We start from the raw sequence: 21944 nt of genomic DNA, 5'->3' as shown, positions 1-21944 counted from the left end.
TGCTGCTACGATAAAAAGTGAGACGCCGCAGGCGGCATAAATGTTTTCGTTGAGATGGTAATGATTTTCTTTCCGCGGTTTCCTCTTCATTTCACAGATTAACCTGTTAAACAGCGATTTGTAGACACTTAAGTCTTTTTCAAATAAAATGTAAACATATTTTGAGAAAATACTGTCCTAAAAATGCTGCATCTAAACTTATTGACGACCTGTTAGCGGCCATGTTGGTCGTTAAATGCCGCAAGGGCAAATCTTGCTCATCCGTATGTGAAATGAACCTTCTCAAAAAAAAAATTCGGTTATTTTAAATCTGGGTAACAAATAAAATTATACTATCTCTGGTTACAATATGCAATTAATTAACGGTTTAATTAAATTTTAGGTTTAGGTTTTATTTGGGATCATCAACACTAGAACTATTTTGATTTAATGCCATTTGTCTCTTGACCATGAGATTAAATTATATGATATCCTTTCAACAACACCCTGTATATGCAGTATTTCCATGACTTTGATGTTGGTTAATACTCCTTCAACATTCATATTTTGTACTTCTTAGCAATGCCTATCCATTACTGGATGTTGGCGATCACATGGGCGTATCCTTCTCTGTCTGCTGCGGTGCGGTTCCTCTATTGTTTTTAGGCCTGTACATTCCCTTATGTTTCTTAGCCAGGACATCTGTTTTCTACCTATTGAACGCCTGCCTTCAATTTTTACAGTTATTATTAGTTGTAGGAGCCGATATTTTTGGTTTCGCATTACATGTCCAAAGTAACTGGCTTTTCTTCTTTTTATTGATGTAAGCAGCTCTCTTTCCTTTTTTATTCTTTGAAGGACTTATTCGTTAGACGTTCGATCTGTCCATGGTATTTTCAGTAGGTGGCGGTAAGTCCGTTTCAAATGCTTCCAATTTATTTAGCATTGTCGACTTCATGGTCCAAGCTTCCATCCCATACATACACCTAACATATCGCTGCCTTAGATTTAGACTTATATCGCGGCAAGTGAGTACTTTCTTATACTTGTAAAAGGCATCTTGGGCCATTTCAATTCGGCATTTAATTTCCTTGTCGGGATCCCAGCTCTCATCCCAACATCCCAAGTATTTATCCCGCGCTACTCTTTCAAAAGGATTATTGTCTACGGTTATCACAGCGCCATCGTATCTTACGTTGTCTCGACTTACAATCATGTATTTCGTCTTTTTGTAGTTAGTTTAGTTAGACGTTAAGGCCGTAGATTTTATTAACCCAATTCACATGATCTAATATTTTTGCAGTTGTTCGATGCTATTTCCGAGCAGTACTGCAGCATCGGCGTACCTAATATTATTTATGTAGACTCCGTTTACTTTTATTCCCATCGGTTCATTTTCCAAGGCTTCGTTAAAGATGTTTTCGTAGTAAAGATTGAATAACAGTGGTGAGAGAATACCCCCCGTATTTGAATATCCTCAGTGTTGATATCGTTTGATTCCATATGTGCTGTTTGACGCCAGTATAAACTCTCAATGCACCTTCTCGTCAACATCAGTTTTTCTGAGTATATCAATTAGTCTTTGATGTTGAACCCGATCGAATGCTTTCTTATAATCCACATAGCACAAAAACACATCCTTACGAACATCCCGACAATTTTGGATCAAGGCCTGCCGTCCAAAGATAGCTTCTCTGGTTCCCAGTCCTGCTCTAAAACCAAACTGTGTGTTATTAATGTTAGCCTCGCATTTTTTGTAGATTCGCTTGTGAATAACTTTTAGGAATATCTTTAGCATGTGGCTCATAAGGCTAATGGGGCGATATTCATTGCATTTCTTGGATGTTGATTTAAGCCATTCTTTTGGGAAGTAACCCGAGTTATATATTTTGTTGAGTAGATTTTCAAAGATATCTAGATTATCTTCTTCGACCATTTTGATAATCTCTGCTGGTAATTTATCTGGTCCGGGCGCTTTGCCCTGCTTGGTTTCTGTAATGGCTTTTTTTATTTCGTGCTTTGTTATAGGGGGGTGTTGGGTATACACTCTGGTATCTAAGTCTGGTCTGGTATCATCGTTAAAAAGTTCTCTAATATATTTAGTCCAGGTCTCAGACTTCTCCTGGTAACAAGTAATTACTTTATTTTCATGGTTGGTTAGAAGAGCAGGTTTTTTCGTCTTATAAATTCCAGCTGCTTCATTTAATTTTTTATGTTCCCCACAGGCGTCATGTTGCTGTTGCAGGCGTTCTATTTCTTCTCATTCCTGTTTCACCCATTCGTTCTTTGATGATCTTACTTTTTGTTTAATTAGTTCGTTAATCCTTTGGTATTCATCCAAGTGTTTGTTCTTATGAGAGCGTCGTTTATCCATCTCATCTGTGATACATTTATTTTTCGGCTTATATTTTCTGTAGTCAAGCTTATCTTGAGTAATGGTTGTCATTGTGGTTTTGATGCTCTCCCATGTTTCGTCGAGTTCTATTTGTGTAGTTCTTACCATGTTTTTTAATTTTTGATTTAATTCTGATTAAACTTCTAGTCTCTCTTCCTGGTTTTTTACTTTTTCGATATCTAATCTTGGATATATTTGTGATTTGCAAACAGCAGAAAGTTTAAGTTTTTACTTTGTGCATGAAGGTACCGAAGCGACGATATAGCTTATTTGGTTCTGCACTATATTTCCTTCTCTATTTTGAGGAGATTTCCACGTGTACAATCTCTTTGGTGGTAAGCAGAACTAAGTATTCATGACTTTAAAACTTTCTTCTTAGCAGAACTGAACCAGCCGATCTCCTCGTGTGTTTCTTGTTCCGAGACCATATGGACCTACAGTTCCCTCTATTACAGCAGAATTGCCTATTTTTGCATTAAAGTCGCAGTTCATGTTCATGTCATGTGGCTTAGTGAGCTTTAAGAGGTCTTTGATTTGTCCATAAAACTCTTCCACTGATTCGTCGGGTTTTTCTAGTGTTGGTGCGTAGGCTTGAATTATATTTATATTTATTGGTTTAGCCTCGATCCTCAAAAGCGTGGTATAAAGTCTATTATGCGCTTGGCTATTTCTTTTGATACTATAATTCCAACACCATTTCTGTGATGGTTGTCTTGATTTCCCGAGTAAAACACTGTTGGACCGTCCGTATTGAATTGTCCGCTTCCTGTCCATCTGCTTTCGTAGATTCCGAGAATGGAGATATTATTTCTGTTCATCTCCCGAATGGTATTAGCCAGCTTCCCTGCTTCAAACAAGGTGGGCACATTCCATGTTCCAATTTTAAAAGTTTGTTTGTTCTTAGCACTCTCGTTTTGCCGGAGAGTGAGTGCCGAACATTTTCATGTGACTCTTGGGATTCTGATGAGGTGGTTTCCCCTTGCCTTCCTCATCACTATGCAAACGCCGTTGTCGTGGTTGCGCCGTTATCTAATCCACAACCATTTGGAATATACTTACTCCCTGCTTGTAGTTAGTTCTGGACAACCAGCTGCCGCTGTTCAGTGCTAGTTTTTGGTTCGCCCCGGCTATTTCATTTCACCGGTACCACCTATATCTTAGGAGGCGTTCCCCTATCCACCGCCAGATGGGGGACTAGCAACCCTACACGGGATATTTTGTACAGGGTGACCAAATAAGCGTGCAAAGTACTGCATCTAGACCATTCGTCATAGAGACTTACTGGGATAAATTCTTACCAAAGTTGTCAAAAGAACACTTTTTTCAGATTTCTCAGATGATCGTCAAGAGGCGTAACCGCCATCTTAAAATTTTAAGGTGATTGTTCACAGAAATCCACCCAAAAAAATATAACAAGGCAATATATAGGCTTTCCAATTCTAATTCGAGTGATTTTGGTTAATACTGTTTCACCTATTTATTAAGATAAATGGTGGCGGTGATTCACTGTTTCCTTAAACAAAAACTCTGTTTTTATATCAAGTTCAGCCCATGTAAAAAGTGCGTTAGTATCAGATTCTCAAGCTTGGATTGCACGTGGATATTGATTCTAAAACCTCTACACTTTTTTAAAATTTGACCCAGGAATACTTTTATGATTTGAAAATAATAAAATCATGAAATTTTATCATTGAATCTTGAATAAATACTGATGTAAAAGTTTTGTGGAAACTACATTTACTTTCTTTGATATTTTATATTTAACTAATCTATTTAAATATCATTTGACTACATTTTGCTGAAAAAAAAGTCATAGCATTTAATGGTATAAAGAATTTTGCAATTTTGTGTTTTTGTCACAGATTAGATGGATTTTCATCAATCCGTTCAGTCGTTTTGGAGTTATTATATGAATTTGTGAAATCAGTCTCCATCACCTTATTTTAATAGATAGGTAAAAAAGTATTAAATAAAAAACGCTGGACTAAAGCTTAGGTTAAAAATAAAACATATTGCTGTAGTGTATTTACAAGGTGGTGGATTTCAGAGGAACATCATTATAAAATTTTAATATGGCTGTTGCGTCTCTTGGCGACCATCTTGGAAAATATTTTCCGCGGTCTCCTTTCGACTACTTTAGTAATTTTTTTTCGTCTCGACGACGAATAGTTTGCGAGATATAATATTTTCCCCTCTCTTTTACGTACCTTATACACTAGTAGGTATGATCACTATGAATTTAATAAATCAACTGAAAATAGAAAAAAAACGTAGCAAATAATATATTTCTAGTTACATGATGCGAAAACGTAACATATGCGAATGCAGCCACTAGGCGGTTTGGCAGGCCTTACATTGGTAAAAAAAATTAATACAAAAATCCTGAGCGATGTCTTTTACCCACAAATACTTACCTTCTTTCCTGTTTTAAAGTTGGACTAACATAGAGTAGAAAAACAGTACATGCTGCTACTTTTGACCTTTGTTGAACACGATTCCAAACTTTATTTTTTAATTTATCAGCGCCCAAAATTCACTGGGCGCTTTAACACTCGGCCGAAATTTGTGTCTATTGGTAAAGTTGATTGTCCGACAAAAATAATCATTCTTGGCGCTAAATTTTGTTGGAACTGAAATATACTGTATTACAAAAACAACATCAAACAACACTTATCTGTTAAAAAAAATAGTTGCAATTTTAATTGACTATTATACAATGTGAAACTTAGCTAGGCTGAAACATGTCGAACAACATCAAAAAGCCACGCGTTGCGTGGCGTTGGTGCTGAGTTCTTTTCTGATCAAATAAACCAACCTATGTTCCTGGTTAATAGCAAAAATAAAAACAAAATTTCGCTGGGATAAGTAAGCACATAACGGACATATGAGGTATGTAAAATTAAATGTAAAATTTTCAAAATTTTCTATAGTCTATAGTCTTATCAAAAATTGGTCCAGAAATGCGAAAGTGATAGATAACCTCCATACATTATAAAACCATCGAAAAATGTCCTCTTTTGTGAATGGAATATACTTTTAGCAGCATCGTTTGTAGTGTCTTATAAATCATTTCACTCAATGATTACCGTAATCCACACCGTAACAAGTGACAATTATTCAAAATACGACGGTGTAATTGGATAGATCTTGCTTTGTGCGTGGACTTAAATTCCGCTTATTTATTTCAACCATAAAAGCCAAGAAATTGAAGTCCATCATGGTCTCTTCAAAGCATTCAACGTAATAAAAAAACTAAAGCAGATGTGAGCCTTTCAGAGAACTAATTTATAATAAATAATGGTAATAATAGCAATATTTTAGAAAACATTTTTTTGTAGTTTATACAGGATTTATATAGAGGGAGGCTTTGTGTTAAAAAATGTAAAAAAGAGTTTTTATAGACGTGGGTCCGGAGTTTTCCAGTCCAGTGGTATCCGTAATATGAAGTACACTTCAACAATATTGGAAATGTCCACCATTTCCATATACTACCTCACCCGGAAAATCATTCGATCATCAAAAAAAACGTAAATAGTCAAATATGTTTTTTCTATGACTTTTTCAAGTATCTGCAAAACTGCCTAATTCAAGCCACCCAAGTCCCAAAAACGTCTCCCACTACAATTACTATCCACCACCAAAACCGAGAGATTTTTTGTCCACATATTTTATCATTGCGTTGTGACAATCAGGACATGCTGTATACAAGATTTTAAGTGATATAGGACCAGTAATTTTAGTACCAACAACCAGTGTTACGACGCAACAGACTGAATATTTTTGGGTTGTAATTCTATTCATCGTGTTATTTTTGGAGCTTCCTATAATTAGATCGAAATTTTAATGTGTATAATTTATAAGGTATAGGATTCGAAAACAACTCTGAGTTAAATATTAAATTAATTTTGTCAACAGGATATAATTTTTCCCACAAATAAATAATATATCTATAAGAGAGGTAAGAGTAACAGATAAGATAGGCTAATTATCTGTCGCATTGCCCCGTTTCTCTACTTTCGATTCCCTTGCAATTGGCCTTCTGGAAATTGCACTTTTAAGTGTCGGGCGAGTTCGGCTACGAAGCGAAAATGTACGATGACGTTCTAAGATGGCAGACAGTTTCTTAATAAGCGTCGACCACATGGGTCGTACGCAACGTGGTTCGAAGTTCTTCGTTGTTCTGGACAATATATCCATTAGTTCGTTTGCCTGTGCCTTAGCAAATAGCTCCTTGCGGGCTAGATGGTGTTAGTTTTGGCTGTGTACCAGTTTACGCGACCGTATCGGATATAATTCCAAATTTTTAAATTAAAAATCGGTATTGCCTAGTGTCGGTTCATTATCGTTATACCATGAAACTTTAAATTGGCCACCAAATCTTGTACCGTATGCTCAAGTGACTGTGATCGTTATTGTGATTTCTAAACCGTAGTTCATTTATTTTCTGATATTATATTTGGGTACCTTTAATTTCTACGATTCACGTGTCATCACACAAACATACCGTTTAAGGGACCTCTTTGGGTGCGCGCGCCCACGTACGCACTGTCACATCCAGGAATAGAAACTTGGGGTACTTGCGAAAAGGCATTATGGAAAATGAGACGCAATGGACTACGGTTACCTCTTCAAGGGGTAAATGTTGCCCACTTTTTCAATACGCTATTGTCCCACTTACATAATAGGTCACATATGATTTGTTTTGCCGGACTTATTTGGCAATGATATGGCATAAGATGACAATCCATTTTTATTTTGCAACTAATTTTTTTACCAGAATCTGGGGTTTCACGTTTCTGATTGAATATGCAAGCAATTTTTTTGTATTTTAATAAAAACGGGTATATAGCGGATTGCACCAAGTTAACTTGAACAAAGCTATTTGTTGAAAAGTAAATATAAATAAGAAAGTAATTTTTAACCGCAAATATGTTTAATTTAAATTTAACTTTCGTCGTTAAAAAATTTAAATGGTTCTCAATTAGGGAGAATTGCACAAAAATAATTTCTACGTAAAAGCCATTATTTTTGTTACTACAGTTTTTAATTTTCCCATGGGTATCTACACAAATTTGGTTATAAAGGATTTCCAAATGCAAGTTTTCAAAAAACCAAAATTATTAATACAGGTGGGTAGGTGCGTATGTAAAATATGAAAAAGAAATGTGCTATTTCGGAAATTAAAAGTTTGACAACAGTTGTTAATATATGATCTATTAATAAATATTTATTTCATTATCCAATTTTATGAAAATTGGTAACATTGGAGCTGGGGATTGTTTGGCCTTGGCTGAAGAAACTAGTGCGAGTGCAAGATGTATTTTGTATTGAATTTTTGGAAGCGTTTTTTTTTTTCCTATCTTTTCTTTCTAATCATCCCCGTTTTTATGCAATTAACATTTCGGGCTTAGTTTTAGTTTTTCTGAAAAATGCTGACCAAATTGGAAAAGCAATTCCAACAACTTACATAAACAGTCACAGCTCAATGGATGCTTTTTTTAGTTCTCTTTCTCTTTCCTTGAACGCAAAAAATACCTGAAGGGAAAGTCTTAAGCACAAATCTCATTCATTATTTAGGTGCTTCAGATTTCCCTTATAAATCTGTAGTAGTTTTCCAATTGAGTATGAATGTTTTTCCGCATATTTCAATTTTTTGAGAAGTGTAGAATTTGATTATATTTTTGCCGCTTTTTTTAAAAATGAAATGTTGTTATGACCTGCCGGTATCTATTCTTTCCTTTTGTAATATGTTTTTAATGAATTTTTTTATATATTTTTTCTAACTATACTTTTTTACCTTTATTTTAAGCTCCATCTTGTGCGACCAAGTTTTTTGTAATCATGGCGTTTGATTTACAACATTTGTTTTGGTTGTTGGCTGTTGATACGAGAAAAAATACATTTGATTAATTGATAAAATCCTGGTTTTTAGTATGAGCTAGTTTTTGTTTTATAGATTTGGTTGAATATCATCTTTTTTGAAATCTTATTATAAAAAATGTTGACAGTTATTTGTTTTTCATGGTCAAATGCTTGACAGTTCACCTAACAGCGTCTCGGCGTCTAAATATCATGTAGTTCCCACATTTAAGTAATGACTACCTACTAACGACTAATAAAATTAGAGCATTTCTCTATTTGTAAGGAGTTTGAGTAAAATTGTTAATATATTTTCTTTAAATTGTTTTTGACTGCTGCCATAGGAGGCTGTGGCGGTCACTTTAAAAATATTTTCACGGTCATATTGTTACCAGATGAAAGTCATAACCACTTCGAAAGTTTAAATGGGCTATTCCATGCAAAATTCTAAATTTACTTGAATTACTGTACATACGTCGAACTTAAACTTTGTTTTTAATTGTAAAACAGTTCATAAGAAATTGATCGTAAATATGGCTTTGATACGTACAAACGTGCAAAGAATGGTGTCAGGTGATGAACATAACCGATTCATATCATTAAGTTTAAAAAAACAAATGCTAGATGTTTACTTTAGTAAATAAACAGTAACTGCTCGATTATTCTGCAACAAAAATTGGTATTTTGGAAGTTGGTGCCGATGTTGGTATCTAGTTGGTACATCAGAGGTCATCTTTCGTCTAAAGGATGTAAACCTAGAAAGTAAGGGATGCGCTAAAAAGTTGCTGCATAAATTAATTCCATTTTATATATTACACATATAAATTATGACGGCCATTATTACAAATGTAATCAGTGTCTGGTTCGGTAAACAGTAAATAGACCCTTGTTGCGTAATTTTGCTTGAAATATTTCTTGAATTTAGAAAACAAAATTAAGAATAACAAGGCTTATCGTGTTATTGTATTATTGAAGCCGCAATCGGAAGTTTAGATGAGTTTTATAAAGGCAAAACAGTTAGGGTTGTCGAATTGACCGGTAATTTTTTTGTGTCAATTGACTGAAATAATTTTAAAAATACAATTAAATTTATATTTATTTATATTGTGTGTTACGTCACCCTCGCGTCGTTCGTGAACTAAATGGGGTCGATATTTTTATTGGGATTTCCCGAATCTCGCCAACCATCATATCAAAAAAAATAACACTCTATCATTGCAAGATATTATTAAAAACATTTTGATCGAATTTGACCAGTCATTTAAGAAGTGGTCAATTGACCAGTCCCCACACTAAAAGCAGTTTTAGGTATGGAATTTTTTTTACTATTAGTTTAAAGTGGTGTTATAGATAGAAATTGCTATTATTTGGATTATTGGAAACGGCAATGTCCATTTTCTTACAAATTACAAGTTACGTTTAACAGTTTTTTCTGGTTTATTCGTCTAATTATACAAATCTTCACATTTTTAAGTTCTAACTATAAAATAATAATAATAACTATTATTTTTATTATTTCACAACAAAATAAAGAAAGTAGAACAAAATTTAGCCTTATGGTTGCATAAAATGAGTTGAAAATAATAACAAAAAGTTCAAGTTCAACTCCTAGACACTGAGAATAATATTCAGATACTTGCATATTACGTTCCTTTCTTAACAGAACAGTAGATACAGAATTACCCCGATAGGACTAACATACGAACGTAGAACATAGAAGATAGATTGATAAGACTAACATCAAGAAATAATAAGAAGGGACGTTCAATATTCAAAAGTGTTATAGCCGTTTTAGAGGAATCAATTTTACACTAGTTACTGTTCCAGTGTTACCTATGCGGAGCGAACTCGTTTGATATTAATGAGGGTCAAATGCGTTTTTTTCCTTTGGCCACCAAAGTGTATGTAGGAGGAGGATCCCATCGTTAATTTCTCTTTCGGATACGCGGAGGTATAAAAATTGTTGATTTTTTTTTTGGAGGGGAACTTGCCTGGGAAGTGGGCGTGGTTTCCTGTAAGTAAAGTCGTATGTTGAAATGAACGTTCCCAGGAATTCAAGATCGTTTTGCGATTTCCGACCATCAATTTGTCAAACTTTGTGTGTCTCGATTATCGGCCAAACAGTAACCACAAAGCTATGTTTTATAAACTAATAAGACATCATTTTGCAACTAAACGATATATTCATACAGAACATAAAACATCAGTTAAATTTAAGTATTTATGATTGCATTTTTTTGACATTTACCAGCCAAATTAAGGTTTTATGCATCAGGAAGCTGCCAGAAAATTACTGGTAGTAATAGTTTTGTTGCAGTAAGCCAGGCTTCAATGAGCCTTTGTATAAAGGAAACAAATACTCTGAATAGACCGGATATTTTCATAATTGTATATATATTTCAACTGGTTAACACAATAGTTCCAATATATTTTGTTCTTTAATTTAAAAAAAAAGTGTTAGTATCTTATTTTATGTTTGGAGGTGTTGACTGTATACCTATTAGTATTAGTATTCGGATATATTGAGAATGCTGGAGAAAAGTGGTTGCATTTAAATTAAAAAAGCTAACAGAACTAAAAAAAACAGAAACTTTGAGGTTTTTGATTTTGCTAAAGGGTACAGTTTGACTTATAGAACGCTGGAGAAAATTGATCTGTCGCGCTGAATTAATGAAAAAAACAAAACTAACAACGAAGTGGGTCTTTTCCTGTTTAATATTTTGTACTTTTTTTTACAGCTTTACTTTTCAAAACTTTAACAAAATGATCCCAATTTTGTTTAGTACAGAAAAATGATCGTTCGATGATGGTAATGGTGGGACCGCTTTTAATCACTGCGCATGAACGTTATTGTTCGGTGACGGTTTTTCGACTGGGAAAAAACAAACGATCTCGCTTATGCGCAGTGATTGTTTTGTTACGGTTTCCGAATAGTAATTTCGGTACATGGTCAAAATTCAAAATTCTGGGTTTACTTGCGAATTCATCACCACGGTCATGGCAGTTATTAATGATTTTTAAAGTATGTTCAATCGTTTTTAAATTAAAAATATAATACAAAGTCATACAAATCCATCTAAATAGCGCCTCTAGAGGTAAGAGCAAAACAAAGAACAAATTCAAAATTTATCATAATAAAAAATATTCAGGTACTAATTTTCGTTCAGAAATCGAAATTGTGTATAAAATTATGTACAAAAAACAAACAAAAAACGAAATATTTTAGACCAGGCGTGAACAACTTTTTGCCTTAAAAATACTAAAGAAATCACTCTGTGCAATATCAAATAAATAACACCCTGTATAAAAGCAACTAATCAATTTTATGACGAAAATAATAGCCGTGAACCGATGACCGATGGTACCATAACAAGAAACGTAGCACATAACTATTTTTTTTTTAATTCCTACACACGTTTTAAATTTTTATTAACGTTTTAAAGCCGAAAATTGTTTCGTTTCATTTACTGCATATAAAATAAAAATAATTGAGGCAATGTCACTGTCAGTGGTAGATCGGATGGTAAAAAAATATGTATTTTTTCGTTATGGAACTATTTTTCTTTTTTTTTTTCTCAGTACTAGACAACGCAAACAATACTCCACAAATGTAAAGCACGCATGTATTACTTAGTGTCTAGCAGTGCCCTTTTTCGCATAATGGACGTTCAATTTATTTAATAAAAAAATACGAAGAAGGCGTATTGGAAAAAAGCGACATTGATAAAAAAAACTAAAGAGCATTAAAAATATATTTGTTTTATTTATTTGTCCACAGGTAGGATTCGGTCTCTCCCTCTGAGTAGACTGTGAGACTGTGACGTTAGCAAGTAGTTTTCAAAAATTCAAAGTTAAACAGTTTGGGAAAACATTTTACCCAGTTTCAAATTAAGAAAATTAAAAATAAAACAAAAAGATATATGTACTTAAAAACATTGTTATATATTAGAAGGCATAAGAGATGTATTATAATTAATTTTCTCCTACTGCAGGTAAATACAAGAAGAATGAACAAAGGCATTCAAAGCAAAATTCAAGCCAACCTTCTGCCAACCATCAGCAGCAGCAGCAAGCAAAACAACCGCCATCGGTTCAAGTGCCGCCGCCTCAGCCACCTAAAGCCAATAACAAATCGAACAAGAAGTCAGAACTGAATTTGAAGGGGGCTAACAAGGAGGGTACGGATATGGACGCATTCAACGACAATGGTTCCAAAAACGAGGTGAACGCAAATGTAGTGATTTCTAGTCAAAGTGACATCGTTAACGCCAACACGATAACGTCCCAAACGCAGATACCTCCGGAGCCATCGCCCGTGGCCGAAAATGAAGATACTAAAGTTAGCTCTTCAAGGTGTGCTATTAACTACTTTTGTGATATTAGATACTATTTTTATTTTGAGGAGGAACGTTTTCTTTAAATTTTAAATAATATTGTTATTTCCAGTGATCGTAAAGGCGCGGAAGAGAACGATAATGTGATAAAACCTGAGCCAGTGGTCGTGAACAATATGCCGCCCCCTCCAGAAGTGGGGGCGGTGGTACCAGCACCGGCGTTACCAAAACAAGCGAAACCGCAATTTGATGTGACAAGCATCATAAAAGAAACTCCGAAAACGATAATGCAAATAAACAATACTCAGGATGAGACTGACCGGGGCTACTTTTCCAATGATAAGATTGTTCTTGCGAAAAACGACGCCAACATCAACAAAAACAACTACAATGATGTCAAACCGCAACTACCTTATCGTGAAGGTGTGTGTGACTTACAGTAATATTATATCCAATGGAAGGCTAGACATCATTGGTTAACTCTAAGACGGCACGCGGTATTTACTATCAATAGGCCTCATGGGACCTCCCCGTTCCGCCCTATCACATAAAAATAAAAAGTTGAAAAAACTATCTTGCATACAGTTTGGGAATACAATGTTTGGCAATGTATATTTGATCAAAGCGATTTCAGGCATTTAAATCGTTTATTTACAAATTACACAGAGTAAAACCATATTTTAGAAAAATGTTTTTAATAAGTTTAAACATAAAACTTTTCAAAACTAGTTAGTAATATATTAATGTAAGTATAGGATAGCACACATTGCTATAGAGTGCCGTAATATTGTTTTTCTTGAATATATTTATTTAATTAATGGAGTCGTGATTGTTATCAATTAAATTAATATCTAAATTCCTTATTTATGTATTTAGTAAATTTTATATGTGGCAGTATTGTTGGGTCTCCTTTGGATGTAACCACCTTTGGTTTAACTAAAGCCAATTTGGCTATCTTAATAAGATGATGATATTTTGTTGTTGACGATGAAAGTAGTGATCTGATTCATCTGATGTTAATTCTTTATCTGAAGTTTTGTTGAAATTTAATTTTAAAGACTGATTTTTCATTTTTGATTTTCACATAAGCTGAATTTTTTTAGGGCAGTGGAGTCCTGCATGTCGTGACGGCAAAAAGGTGTATGAAAGAGATTTTCTTTTAGCCCTGCAGAATTTCCCAGCCAGTAAAATAAAACCTGGTAATATACCAGATGTCGTACTCGCGGATGAGAGAAGTGTAAGTGGTTTCGGTTGTATGATTTCGTTTTGTTACTTTATGGTATCCCTTCATTTCAGAGACCTATCGATGGGAGAATGTCTATGGGGGGCAGAACAGATTTTACGACACCACCCTTTCAAAATTATGGATCGAAATCTGGGTCTCAGAGAGGGGTAAGTGTTGCTTACTGTTTAAAAAATGATAACGGTTTTAAATGGTATGGTGTTACAGGTATTACCAAAACAGAGAAATAGTCAATCTAAGATGGGTAGTCGTAGTGGTAATGATAAATCGGCAAAACCCACACCAAAAGTTTCAATATCGCTTAAAGGCGATGTGAAATTGCATGAAACTGAAAATGCTTGGAAACCAACCCGGTTTGCTAAGAGTATGTATACATTAGTAATATATATAGGGTGATTCACCATTACTGGCGGGTTATAATTATGAATTTGTTACATTTGGGTATTATAGCTAGTTAGTTTATTATTGATATGATTTGCTAAATTATCTCAGAAAAATTATGACCTGACTTGGTCCTTATTACTCTTTGCTTTTCTCCAAGTTTCTGTAGTTTTACCTAAATAGTAAGGATTAGCAATAGGAAATAAAATCAAGTTTCTGCTAAATGTGTTAAATTTTTGAAAAATCGCGTCAATATTATATGAATATTATAAAAATATTCCATCTTTTAGTTTCTAAAGTTAACGTCTAACCTGCTATCCACTGTGAATTACCCCTATATGTCTTGTAACAAAACCTAGGTTGCATGAATAGCATCTTTTGAAAATAAATAATAATTAACATTGAATGTTTTAAAACATTTAATTCATATATATTTTTCTATTTGTTCAATTTATTTATACTGTTATTTTACTTGTATGTATTACTTAATGTATTGGGTTTTTTTTTTGGTATTATAAGAAGTTAATACAGATGAGAGAGTTTTAAGAAAAAAGTTTAATTGCAAACATTTTTGGTTTTTGTTTAATATTTATTTGTTTAAATGTACTGTCTATGAGGCAGCAAGCGTTTGTTCTGAGGTACCGTGAAAATTCGGTAACATGTCGCTTCCTTCCTTTAAAATCTTTATTTGACTGCGATTAAATTTTTCTTCTATCTGTACATATTCATGCAATGGGGTTTAGATTAATATAGTTATTTCTGGTTCTAAAACACAATAAAATGCTAAGTTTTTCATAATATTTACCAAACACCAATATCAAACAAATATAACAAAAGAAAAAATATTTTAAATATGTTTTGTTTATAACTTATATGATGACTTTAAAATTAAAGATGAAAGTAGTGCTCTGAAGCTTTTGAAGATAACGCAGATCTGATTTATTTTCTTGACTTAATTCATTGTTCTTGTTTGTGCACTACAAATAATATCTTGATGTTCTTAAGGTGAAGAAATTTCGGAAGATGAGAAGAAAACCGAGAAGCTATATAAAAAGGTACGTTCAGTTTTGAACAAACTAACGCCACAGAAATTCGATACCCTAGTAGCTCAAGTTAGAGCGTTAGAGATCGACACAAAGGAAAAACTGAACCGCGTTATCGATCTTGTTTTTGATAAAGCTATTGACGAGCCTAATTTTTCGGTCGCCTATGCGAGAATGTGCAATGAACTCCAGATTATGTCGGTAAGTTGCAGGTTAATTTTTTGCCAATTATTTTGTGTTGTGCATATTTATATCCTGCATATTTGGCTGTGACAGGTTTCGGGCAGTGAAGATAAGAAAGGGACTTTCAAGACTTTGCTTATTACCAGATGCCAAAAAGAATTTGAAAAACAATCAATAGATGAAACAGAGAGGGCTAACCGAGTTAAAATTATTGATGAATGTACAGACCCAGTAAGACTATTCATTTTAATTATTATGTAATTTGTCGATTTATCCAATTTTTTTTTTTTAGGAGAAGAAAAAGGAATTGACCTTTGACTTGGAAGAATATGACAGGAGGTTAAGAATGAAATCTGTTGGCACTATTAGATTCATAGGTAGGTATATAAAAACTACTTTTTAACAAAACAAAATGTTCAAGTTAAGATTTTTTCATATCTCGGTGATCATATTTTTGTAGTAAATTTTTTGCTTGTATTTGCAAATGTCTGATGCACAAAATCAGAAAATTATTCAGATAATATCTGATCAAAAATTTTTCTAAAGTCAGTAATTTACGCACCAGATAATTGAGTGAATTGTTAATAAGAGAAAAAGGTTCATAAATATTTTTTATTAAATAATCTTTGTTTAAGGCGAATTGTTTAAACAACAAATGTTAACTACAAACATCATGAAACGTTGCCTCCAAACTCTGCTAGACAACAATGATGAAGAGAGTTTGGAATGTCTCTGCAAACTTCTTACCACCATTGGTAAAGAGCTTGAAAGCAAGAAAGTGGATATGAAAAGTATATTCGATGAAATGAAGAAAATAGTCGATAACCGACAGCAGAAAGTCAGCAGCAGGATCCGATTCATGTTGCAGGATGTGATTGAGCTTAGGGATTCCAATTGGGTATCCCGAAGGGGCGACAGTAATCCGAAGACAATCGACCAAATACAAAAAGAAGCTGAAAATGAGCAATTTAATATTCAAGTGATGAATGCAAATATACCCAGGAAGGATGATAGAAGTTCAAGCGGTGGTGGACCCAGACAAACGGCGTCCCGGAAAAACCCTTCAGAAGATGGGTGGAATTCTGTTTCATCCCGAAACAATCGCCAGTCTTACACAATTCAGATGGAGAAACTCAAGAACAAAATAGTATGTTGCACATGCATTTTTACTATTATATATTTTGTTTTCCCGATTTTCTCATTATTGAGCCTGGAACTTAGTATAATTTGATCTTTTCACACAGCCTCAATCTGATGAACCCCTTGGCTCAAGTCAGTCGTTTGCAACCTGGAGCAAAGGTGCTATGGGTTCTAAAAATCAATCTCAAGCGACATTGCCAACCAACTTGAATCTGTATACTGCGTTAGAGAATATTGATCCTGAGAGGCGGCCCATTAGTAAGTATTTTTTTGCCCTATAATTGCTTGCAAATGATTGATTGCATAAATAAGTCAACCAATAAACCACATCATGGGTTGTTGGTGTTACTTATATGCTAAATTAATGAAGACGGGGTGGATTCGCTAACACCATGAGGATTTATTCGATGAATGGGGTTTGATAGTAGCCTCCCCACATTTTATCCCCTTAACATTTTTGCAAGGGGCTTGCTACTGCACCTTGATAGAGATGAAAAGGTTCTCAAAAAAACTTCCTGAATTAATTTGATGTTTATTTAATTCATTCCAGTGCAATAAAACGACACTGTCTTGAGGTGATGCGCGAAATTTATTTTAAGAAAAATCTATTGTCGGTTGCGTTTAATTATTAAACCATAACCGTGAAAATTGAATTTCTAGATCAAAGGAGCAATAAAGATCCTTATACTTCGAAAGGTCCAAGTTTGGAAAGGAACTCTTACAAGACGTCATATGATGGCCGAGGCTCCAGATCGGGTTCCCAACATCGAACTGAAAATACGGCTGCATTGAGGCCCAGCCATACACCTCCTACTCTGGCGCCTTCAAAACCTTCCACACCCGCTCCAATTCCGGCTGCAGATTGGGACCAGATACTGCGAAGGATACATGATTCGCTTAACGAGTATCTGAACAGTTATTGTACAGCTGATGAATACTTCCAAGAGATAGCTACCATTCCCTCATCAAAATATAGTAATGTAGTTTTTGAAAGGTGGGTAGAGTAGACATTGTTATTTGATAGAATTTGATTTTTTGTTTCTTTTTTAGTTACAATCATATCACTGAAAAATCACAAAAAGATAGGTTAAAGACCGGCGAATTATTTGCTACATTAATAACTTCTGGTAAATTATCACTGGATGATTTTTGTTCTGGTCTGGAAGAATTTTTGGCATTAGGTGAAGATTTAGAAATTGATATTCCAAAAATTTGGACATACAATGCTGAAAATATAGGCGAGTATTATAACTGGATTTTTCCAACTCTCGGCCTGTGGCAAATAAAATTAAAATTGGAATAAAATCTGAGAAGAGATTCCATAGTTCTATGAATAAGTTCCAGTATTACATTTATTTTTTGACACTTTGTGTTTGTCCTCCTTACTCCATTGAAAGTAAAAAAATCTGTTTACGTACGTGTATTTCTATTCCTCCCGCTTGCTAGTTTTTTAGAATGGAAGCTGGATATTTTCTTAACCCACCTAAAGATCTGGTCGATTGACACTAAATTGGCGCTTTAATTGCAAAGTTTGCTGTGACGTCAAACCTTTATATGAAATTGGAACTTACTCTCTGTATTCTATGGTTTTTCTTGTGATTCAACTCATCAAAGTTGCGAGTAGCACACCTACTAGTTTAATAAGTGGTATGGGTAAAAATCGAATTTTAAACCTTCTAGAAGAAAAACGTTGATATTTAGAATTAGATTATTCCGGCTGGTAGCTGTTCCTCGTTTCAAATTGGTTGTTTGGACCACAAAGAATTTGATTTCATTCTGGTTGCGTAGGCCCGAACTGTATCACATTCTGCGAGTCAGTGTATTATCTTAATGTAGTTTGTGAAACTTAGGGGCACGCGCAGAAGTTGGTTCTCTTCTGTATGATGGTGTCATAGCCACCTGTGCATCACTAAAGTACTAAAATAACTTACATTTGCATTTTACATGTCATAAATCATACGGAATCTATTGTTGACGACACTCCATCTGCCCTAACCACCTGAACTCTGTTTTTTTAGATATGATCCGAGTAAATCTACACTTCCTTTTGAAAAGCTGTAGAAGCTAAGTGCAGTAGGCTATCATGTGAAACACAATCAAACAACCTACTGAAATCATAAAACAAAGCACCTATAAATTCTAATTTATTAGTTCAATCAAGAATATAGGATACAAGGTCTAGTATTTCCAATTTAGCATTTTTTTCCTTCCTAAATTTTTTAAAAGAGTGGGCTAATATATCCATTTTACGCTTAAACCAAAAATATCCAAGCTGGTTTTATTTTTTAATTTGTTAATAGTGTCCCTAATCTATACAAAAAAGAATTCTTGAAAAATGGGGATTCTGTAGCAGACAAATCATATTAGCGTGTAAGTCCAGTAGACCTCAGAATCGTGTATAAGTCCAGTAGGCTCCATTTGTTGGGAAGGTATTTTGTCAATTATTTTCTTTGATGTTGGAAAAATAGACGTTAAATTTTTCAGCCCATATGTTATCTTTCATATCATTGTGCTTTGTTTCTCCAGAATGCATATTTATGTGGCAGATTACATGACATTTGAGGACTTATTTGCAGTATTTCTCAGATTGTAATTTTAGCTTCATGAATGGCACTTTTATATTGAATTTTAAATTTTTTATACTCTCCACTTTTCTAAATAACTGTTCTGGTCTGTTCAGTTCGCTCAAAAACTGGAGATTGGCCACGTATTGGTTTAGCATCAAACCAAGAGATGTTGGTCACCCAGTCAGAACGCACAATGTTTTTTTAGAATTTTGTTCTAGAACATCAATAAATTCAAGGAATTTTGCATTCACATTATCTGACATAGCGCGATGAAATAGAAACATACCTCTTTTTGTTAATGGTCTACAGACCTTAGGCTTATCCTAATTACTAGTAAGTGGGTTATATAGATGATCATATAGATATGCGTTAAACAGATTGTGATGGCCCTGACCCTGCAAGTTGATAGAGTGTAAATCCCAATCTAATTATTAAATTCCTTTTTTTTTTCAGTTCATTTGGTCTACCAGCAAGTTCTTCCATTCACAAGAATGCATACCGTATTAAAAGTCGTCATAGATAATAACAAAGCCGCAAACATTTTGAAGCCGCTTTTTGATTTAGTGATATGCGAAAAAGGTCCAAACTTCTTACAGCATATATGGCAGAAGTCAAACCTGCAGTTGTCTGATTTTATTCCAAGTTCAGAAGTGCCCTTGTTTGTTAAAAACAATGTAAGTAAACCCCATTACACTCTGGTTAGAACATAGATTAACTGTTAAGTTGTCCGGTAGAATTTGGAATTCCTAGTGGGAGGCGATTCACCCGTGGGACATTGCGAATTAACCTATGAACAAATTCGTAGCAAATTGTCGGAGTTCCTTCAGAATGGAACGTGCTTCGACGATATCGTGAATTGGATATCTGTAAATGTTGATTACGCCCATAATGAATATTTTGTGTACAAGTATAATTTTTAGGCGAACGTAGGTGAACGAGTCAAAGAGAACAAGTTCATACGGGTGTTGGCCACCGCCATTTTTGAGAATTCAATACAAAAAAATAAGCTGGTCGCGGATGTACTCCAGAGGCATACCAAACTTATTCATAAATATGTAGATAATAATTCAAATTTGGAGCTCCAATGTCTTTATGCTCTTCAGGAATTGGTTAGAAAACTGGAGTATCCTCAAGGTAGGAGGGGTTCCTGCAAATTTTTATTACATTGGTTTATAGTCAGATAGTGAAGTAATGGAATAAGTGATTATTTCGATTATTTCAAACTGTGGAAATCAGGTTGTAGTAATTTCCTATATTAAGCAAAATGTTTTCTCCTCTTATTCCAACTTCCTAAAGCACTGCTTATGATTTCTTTTTTTCAGGATTGCTTCTATCAATATGTGATAAACTCTATGAAGAGAGCACTTTCTGCCAAGAAAGTTTTATACTGTGGGAAGGTAGTGATGATCCTGCTGAACAGGGAGGCAAAGGTAAATAACAATCTTTAAGAGATAGTTATCAAAAAGAATTGGATGATTCACGTTGAATGGCGTAAAAGGTCTAAGTAATTTTTGTTGACAGTTGTTGTTTTATTGGTATTTTTTTGAAGAAATCTTTATTTAATGGCTGTTCTCATTCTTTCCTTTCCATAAACCAAATTTTAATCTAATTAAATGTAGCGTGACACCTTTTTATATTGGCGCCTCAAAAATGTTTATTTTTCCGTTTAGGTGTATGCTTAAAACAATTGACTTCCTTCTTCACTTCACTCAAAGAAAATGAAGAAGAAGGGGAGTATTCTTCGAATTCTGAGGATCCATAGCAGTTGCTAATGAAAGCTGTGGTGTAGACAAGGACAAAAACAATTTTGAAACATATAAAGTGATAGTGACTATAGGTAAAATTTATACAATTGTTTATATTATATATATTATACATAAATAAAAAAAAAACTAAAAATATTGTGAAAACAGTAACAAGAAGTGAATAGTGCAGTGAAACTGGCAAAGTGAGTACACAAACAGTAAAAAATTGGAGAAGTGTTGTTGATTAATTGAAACTGGATCAATGAATGGGCTCAGTGGTGTTTTGATCAGTTTTATATTACTTCCTTTATTATTTATATAATATATATTTTATATTAATTATCTTCGTTTTTTTATTGTTTATAGCGACTTTTTAATTATAAATAAAATTGTGCCGGCTGCTGAGTCCCGAATAGAATTGTGAAAACGCGTCTTGTTATATTTTGTTATTTGATTTCATACAATAAGTTATACCTTTAGACGTCATAACATTGTTCTGTATAATAAAATATACAGCTTTGCAGTTCAGTTTTAGATTTTATTTGAATTTGTATTAAAAAATCTGAAACTGCAATTATTAAACTGTGGCTAGTCAGAAGTTACTTTCTTTAAAATATTGTATATATTTTCCAAAGCATATACAGTATTTTTCTGACTGATGTAAATATAGAATAAATTTTTTAAAGGTAAATTAATTGGTTCTAGATTACACTACGAATTGAATCTTATGTTGTATATTATGAATATATTTATATCGAGATCTTCTTGTTTTATGGAAGTACTTTTCATTGCCTATGAAGATCAGCTAACTTTGGGCCGGTTGATTTTCCTATATACATATGATTATGAAAGTTGATTTAAAGAGGTTGATTATTTTCTTTTACCAAATACATGTATCGAACGAAAGTCTACCAATTGTTAAAACATTTATACGAAATCATTCTGAGACAACTGACAAAAAAAGAAAAATATCAACTACACCTTGCGTTTTATTTTTCCAGAAGTCCAGATGATACAAGTCCTGCCTCTGATCCATCCCAAACATGGTGCCAATGCGCAAATAAATCCCAAATTT

At 33.9% G+C, this 21944-nt stretch overlaps 1 protein-coding gene across 3 annotated transcripts in view; it reads left to right on the top strand.

Moving 5' to 3' along the window:
• Positions 1 to 21839, top strand: part of LOC132696071 (eukaryotic translation initiation factor 4 gamma 1) — a 32216-nt gene extending 10377 nt beyond the window's left edge. For all 3 annotated transcript variants that reach the window (XM_060660640.1, XM_060660637.1, XM_060660638.1), the window contains 17 exons: positions 12226 to 12586; positions 12680 to 12990; positions 13671 to 13804; positions 13864 to 13959; positions 14018 to 14174; positions 15197 to 15435; positions 15511 to 15648; positions 15710 to 15794; positions 16053 to 16564; positions 16662 to 16815; positions 17218 to 17551; positions 17608 to 17795; positions 19578 to 19798; positions 19859 to 19990; positions 20045 to 20258; positions 20447 to 20554; positions 20795 to 21839. In XM_060660640.1, the coding sequence (XP_060516623.1) occupies positions 12226 to 12586; positions 12680 to 12990; positions 13671 to 13804; positions 13864 to 13959; positions 14018 to 14174; positions 15197 to 15435; positions 15511 to 15648; positions 15710 to 15794; positions 16053 to 16564; positions 16662 to 16815; positions 17218 to 17551; positions 17608 to 17795; positions 19578 to 19798; positions 19859 to 19990; positions 20045 to 20258; positions 20447 to 20554; positions 20795 to 20886 (3476 nt within the window). In that variant the 3' untranslated portion in view covers positions 20887 to 21839. The remainder of the gene's footprint in view (positions 1 to 12225; positions 12587 to 12679; positions 12991 to 13670; positions 13805 to 13863; positions 13960 to 14017; positions 14175 to 15196; positions 15436 to 15510; positions 15649 to 15709; positions 15795 to 16052; positions 16565 to 16661; positions 16816 to 17217; positions 17552 to 17607; positions 17796 to 19577; positions 19799 to 19858; positions 19991 to 20044; positions 20259 to 20446; positions 20555 to 20794) is intronic.
• The last annotated feature ends 105 nt before the right edge of the window (positions 21840 to 21944 follow it).

The sequence above is a fragment of the Cylas formicarius genome, unplaced genomic scaffold (assembly GCF_029955315.1).
Source record: "Cylas formicarius isolate icCylForm1 unplaced genomic scaffold, icCylForm1.1 PGA_scaffold_1__22_contigs__length_36826433, whole genome shotgun sequence".
NCBI classification, from domain to species: Eukaryota; Metazoa; Arthropoda; class Insecta; order Coleoptera; family Brentidae; genus Cylas; species Cylas formicarius.
Note: the sequence above shows the minus strand (reverse complement) of the source record. Positions and strands in the feature narration are given on the sequence as shown.